Source organism: Cebus imitator, unplaced genomic scaffold, assembly GCF_001604975.1.
Source record: "Cebus imitator isolate Cc_AM_T3 unplaced genomic scaffold, Cebus_imitator-1.0 Scaffold24, whole genome shotgun sequence".
In the NCBI taxonomy this organism is placed as follows: Eukaryota; Metazoa; Chordata; class Mammalia; order Primates; family Cebidae; genus Cebus; species Cebus imitator.
Window position 1 is genome coordinate 13,675,589 of NW_016107339.1, and position 5,870 is coordinate 13,681,458.

At 45.4% G+C, this 5,870-nt stretch overlaps 1 protein-coding gene across 2 annotated transcripts in view; it reads left to right on the forward strand.

Moving 5' to 3' along the window:
- Window positions 1-272: 272 nt before the first annotated feature.
- Window positions 273-5,870, forward strand: part of LOC108300090 (HLA class II histocompatibility antigen, DR beta 3 chain) — a 75,990-nt gene continuing 70,392 nt past the window's right edge. For both annotated transcript variants that reach the window (XM_017522742.2, XM_037736295.1), the window contains exons 1-2: window positions 273-478; window positions 5,563-5,832. In XM_017522742.2, coding sequence (XP_017378231.1) covers window positions 379-478; window positions 5,563-5,832 — 370 coding nt within the window. In that variant the 5' untranslated portion in view covers window positions 273-378. The remainder of the gene's footprint in view (window positions 479-5,562; window positions 5,833-5,870) is intronic.

Genomic DNA, 5,870 nt, shown 5'->3' on the forward strand with positions numbered 1-5,870 from the left:
GAGAAATAAATGTTCTTGCAAGGCTCAAACTTGTGAACACATCACTGACCAGCACAGAACTGGCTCACAGTAGGGACCCAGTCAAAGTGTTTTACATGCAGCTGGATCAAACCTTTCAAGTACTGAATTAAAACAATCCTCTAGAGAAGGAAATTCTGTTTCAGAAGAGGACCTTCATACAGCATCTCTGACCAGCAACTGATGATGCTATTGACCTCAGATGCTTACTGGTTCTCCAACAAGAGATTACCCAATCCAGGAGCAAGGAAATCAGTAACTTCCTCCCTATAATTTGGAATGTGGGTGGAGTGGGTCATAGTTCTCCCTGAGTGAGACTTGTCGGCTTCTCTGGCCCCTGGTCCTGTCCCGTTGTCCAGCATGGTGTGTCTGAGGCTCCCTGGAGGCTTCTGCATGGCAGCGCTGACAGTGACACTGATGGTGCTGAGCTCCCCACTGGCTTTGGCTGGGGACACCCGACGTAAGTGCACATTGTGGGTGCTGAGCTACTATGGGGTGGGGAAAATAGGGAGTTTTGTTAACATTGTGCCCTGGCTGTGTCCCTTAACAATTTGTGATGTTCTCTTCAGAGATTGCCCATCTTTATCATTGGATCCCAAAGTATTTCCACCACCAAAGGAGCTTGGCTACTTGCCCTCTCCATGAGACTTGTGGAAGGGGCCACGATACAGGCCATTTCTTCTCAAATTTCCACCAAGAAAAGCTTTGCATCACATTTCCTCGGGGCCTTTAGAGGATTTAGAAATAAGGATGCTAAAATAAACTCTCCATATAGCACTGCCCTTTATTATGCTGACTTATGTCACACAAAAGGAGGTTTTTTTCCAAAAAATTTTGTGGGAGTCAAGGGAATTCAAGGGGTCTGTCCTAGATGATCCTGTGTTACATCTTCCACGGGACCTTTGGTGTTGACCCCTCTTCCTCACATGTGAGGATGTACCCAGGGGCCTCCCCATTATCTCCTTTCTTTTCTTTCTGAACTCCAATGTTTGTAAATCCTGTATCCCTGCAGTGTATGTAGGTTCTCTGCCAAAAGCGATACTCAGTGCACTTGCTTTCTTATGGGGAAACATCCCTGGAGCGGAAGCTGAGGTCTTTAGGACTTGGAGTCACCCTACAGGTAAACAGCATTTATGAGGTATTCTTTGGTGCCTAAAGAACTTAAGGCATCCTCTGAAAACCTGGCCCAGGTTAATTTTTTATGAATCTGTTTTAAGCTTTCTGTACTAGTTTCTCCTACATCTCCTACGTGCTCTAACTAGGCATGACAAGAAGAGACTCAACTAACGTGGGATAAATTATATGAAATTCTATTTTTGTCAGTAAAAAATGGTCAAATATCAGAAATTTCATAATGTGTGGGGTTACAGAGAGAATGTGGACATTGTTCACATCTCATAGGGCTGAAAGTCAATGAGCAAGTCCTGGGAACTCATTGTCTTACTGGGGTCTTGTCCTAAATTTCATAGGTTCACCCGTCATGCCCTCAGGTTTCCTTAATTAACCATGTCTGCTTACCTCTTCCTCCAGTTTCTCTCTATTTTTTCCCCAGATATGTTGCCATCATTTCCAGAAATCTCTTAAGGTTGCACAGCATTAGCATTATGAGATCCATTGAAAGAGATAATTTTTTTTTTTTTTTTTTTTTTTTGAGACAAGACCTGGCTCCATCACCCAGGCTATAGTGCAGTTGTGTGATCTTGGCTCACTGCAACCTCTTCCTTTAAGGCTCAAGCAATCCTCCCTCCTCAGCCTCCAGAGTAGCAAAGACAACAGGCAGGCAACCATATCTAGCCCCAGCTCATTTTTGTAATTTTAGTAAACACCACATTTTGCCATGTTGCCCAGGCTGGCCTTAAGCTCCTGGCCTCAAGCAATCCTCCTGCCTTGGATTCCCAACGTGCTATGATTACAGGTGTGACCCACCACACCCAAGCAAAAAGAGATGAATCTTAATCACAAAATTTTAGACTGGTGTAATGGCTCACGGCTGTAATACCGGCATTTTGGGAAGCCGAGACAGGCAGATCACGAGGTCAAGAGATCGAGACCATCATGGCTAACATGATGAAACGTCGTCTCTACTAAAATCACAAAAATTAGCTGGGCATGGTGGCCTGTGCCTGTAATCCCAGCTACTCGGGAGACTGAGGCAGGAGAATCACTTGAACCCAGGAGACAGACGTTGCAGTGAGCCAAGACTGTACCACTTCACTACAGCCTGGCAACAGAGTGAGACACCGTCTCAAAAAAAATTTTTTTCTTAAATCACTGTTTCTCTATCTGTGAATTCTTCTACCAAATAGAAAGAGGAGAAAGAAGAAGTTTGCCTGTATTTCTCACAGGGAAGAGAAGGGGTAGAATGTGACATCAAAATGAAAGGCTGCTGGAGCTTCAGCCCCTTCTTGCTCTCCAGGATCCCAACAGTCATCAGTTCCCAGATCCCTGGTTTACTCATGTAAATCACACTCATTTTCTCAGCAGCAACTATTTACTAAGCTCCCCTCTAGTTTCAAATCATTCTATTTCGTTAAGACAGAGAGGTTGGGAGGCCGAGGCAGATGAATCACGAGGTCAAGAGATCGAGACCATCCTGGTCTACATGGTGAAACCCCGTTTCTACTAAACATACAAAAATTAGCTGGGCATGGTGGCACGTACCTGTAGTCCCAACTACTTGGGAGGCTGAGGCAGGAGAATTGCTTGAACCCAGGAGGCGGAGGTTGCCCTGAGCCGACATTGGGCCATTGCACTCCAGCCTGAATAACAAGAGCAAAACTCCGTTTAAAAAAAAAAAAAAAGACAGAGAAGGTCCCTACTCTCAAGGAAGTTACACAACAGTAAAGGGGCAGACAATAACCCAATAAGCATTTAACAAAGAAGAAAATGTTAGAGAAAATACATCACATTTGTGAAAAAGAGAGAAATGGATTCACCCAACTTTAGTTCATATGTTTAGGGCGCTCTACCTGAGCTCATTTTCATTTTCATCCATGTTGCATTTAACATTTTAAAAGTTCTATATGTCTATCAAGGCATGTGTCGAAGAATACAAGGAAGTATTAAGTCACTCCTTTTTCTGAGGTTTCACTAGCAAGTGGGGCTAGGTTGCCAAATAAAATAGAGGTTCCTAGTTAAAGATGATTTCAGATATACAACCATAATTAAATGGCAATCCAGATTTAACAGGCATTTTCTGATTTTATTTTCCAAATCTGTCAACCTTATGTGGGACACATGAGCATGGATTACAGGGCTAACCATGTAAGACACAGAGACAGCAACTTCACACAAGTTTATTTTTTAACATTCTCTCTGTAAAGAAAGTGCTTAGATAATTTAAGAGTAAAAAGATAAAAAGACACACATTGTTTGATCCAGGGTGCCCTCCTCTCTGCCATCGTATCTAAAGGGCAAAGGGAGCTTCGTGAAGAAGGTCTTTTTTTTTTAATTGCATTTTAGGTTTTGGGGTACATGTGAAGAACATGCAAGATTGTTGCATAGGTACACATATGGCAGTGTGATTTGCTGCCTTCCTCCCCTTCACCTATATCTGGCATTTCTCCCCATGCTATCTCTCCCCACCTCCCCCCCCACCATCCCTCCACGATTTCCCCCCAGCAGACCTGAGTGTGTAGTGCTCCCCTCCCTGTGTCCATGTGTTCTCATTGTTCAACACCTGCCTATGAGTGAGAACCTGCGGTGTTTGATTTTTTGCTCTTGTGTCAGTTTGCTGAGAATGATGGTTTCCAGGTTCATCCATATCCCATATCCAAAGGATTATAAATCGTTCTACTTATAAGGACACATGCACACGTATGTTCATTGCAGCACTGTTTACAATAGCAAAGACCTGGAGCCAACCCAAATGCCCATCAATGATAGACTGGACAGGGAAAATGTGGTACATATACACCATGGAATATTATGCAGCCATCAAAAATGATGAGTTCATGTCCTTTGTAGGAAGTTCTTACTCAAAGTCTGGGGACCTGCTCATTTTCTTGTAAACTGTACAAGAATGTCATTTTCTTGGCTTCTCCGTTTCTGACGGGACTTGACTACAAAAGGAGAGTTTTACCTCTGGCAAAGGCTGATAATTTGAATCCTACTAATGTTGTTGGAAGTGGCAGACTGAAATAAATGAGTTAGTTGGGGAATTAAACAAGAATAAAATAGCTGTGGTTGTGATTCATTACTACAGATAATTAGTGGCAGAGAAGCTAAAAAAGAAGATGATATGAAAGATAAACGATAAGATTTGGTGACTGATTGGTAAGGCAAAGAAATCAATAAATCTTGGTCCTCAACAAGTTCATTTTCTGGAAAGAGGGCTCAGTATTGAGATCAGAATTCTATAAGTCATTCGTTTTATGTAGGACCAAGATTTTCAATGTATATTTTTCCATGTAATTCTCAGCTGCTGCATTACTAATAGTGGCTTGTTCAACACAGATTTTTTCAGATGGTCACACCCACGGTTCTTACCCAGGCAGAGTTCGCCACCACTCCCCTCTCTCCCATCACCCTTGGGGAATGTGTAGCAATGTTTGGAGCAATTTTTGTTTGTCACAACAGGGGTTTCATCTGATATTTAATGAGTAGAAGCCAGGGACACTGCTAGAGAACCTGTCATGGTCACAACAGCCTCTGTCATCAACAAAGAATTATCTGGTTCAAAATGTCAACAGTTCTGAGGCTGAGAGCGCTGGTTCACACTGTGTTCTTCCTGAAAATTCTAGACTCACATCTTCTATACACTCACGGCCCCCATTCAGTTCTTTATGGTTTATTTTTTCTTGTTTCATTGCAAAAAGTAGACAGTTGCATGAATTCAACCACTTTCTTGTTAAATCCATTTAGTCAGTTCGCGTTCAATACCTTCATATTTATTTTTTGCCTTATGCATTTTCGTGAGTTGTTGGTCATCACTGTCTCTATTAACTTTTCACAACTTGCCCTCTTCTAAGTCACAGTGATGCTGCTGCAATTACTTTTCACTAAGATGCCTCAGATTTCCGTAGTGATTCCACATTTGATATTATTCACAATGTAAGTGTCCTTGTTTGGCACAAGGTCGTCACTAAAGAAATGTTCACAGGATGAACGAGGTGGGGGCTGTTGAGGGAACGGGTGAAGCCCGTGCGATGAGAGAAGGGGCAGAGAGTGTGTTTGGGGTGGAGGCTCCCAGGAGGAGGCGGCGCGGGCTGCGGTGCGGGGAGGATCCTCCTCCAGCTCCTGCTTAGAGGTCTACAGAACAGGCTGGAGACGGCCGGCGGGCGGGCGGGCGGGCGGGGTGGGGTTGGGGGGGCAAATTACTTGGGATCAGAGGAGGTTTTCCGCCCCCGGTCCCCCAGACCCCGTCCGCCTCAGGAAGACAGAAGAGGAGCCCCTGGCCTGGAGGGCGGGGGTTGCGGGTGGGGCCGGTCAAGGTTCCCAGAGCTCGCTCAGCGCCTCCCTCCCCCGGGAGCCCCGATGGCGGCGTCGCTGTCCATGTCTTTCCCGGAGGCCGCCCCTGTGACCGGATCGTTCGTGTCCCCACAGCACGTTTCTTGGAGCAGGCTAAGTCTGAGTGTCATTTCTTCAACGGGACGGAGCGGGTGCGGTACCTGCAGAGATACTTCTATAACCAGGAGGAGTATGTGCGCTTCGACAGCGACGTGGGGGAGTACCGGGCGGTGACGGAGCTGGGGCGGCCTAGCGCAGAGTACTGGAACAGCCAGAAGGAACTCCTGGAGCAGAAGCGGGGCCAGGTGGACAACTACTGCAGACACAACTACCGGGTTGGCGAGAGCTTCACAGTGCAGCGGAGAGGTGAGCGCGGCGGGCGGGGCCTCCCTGTGAGCTGTCAA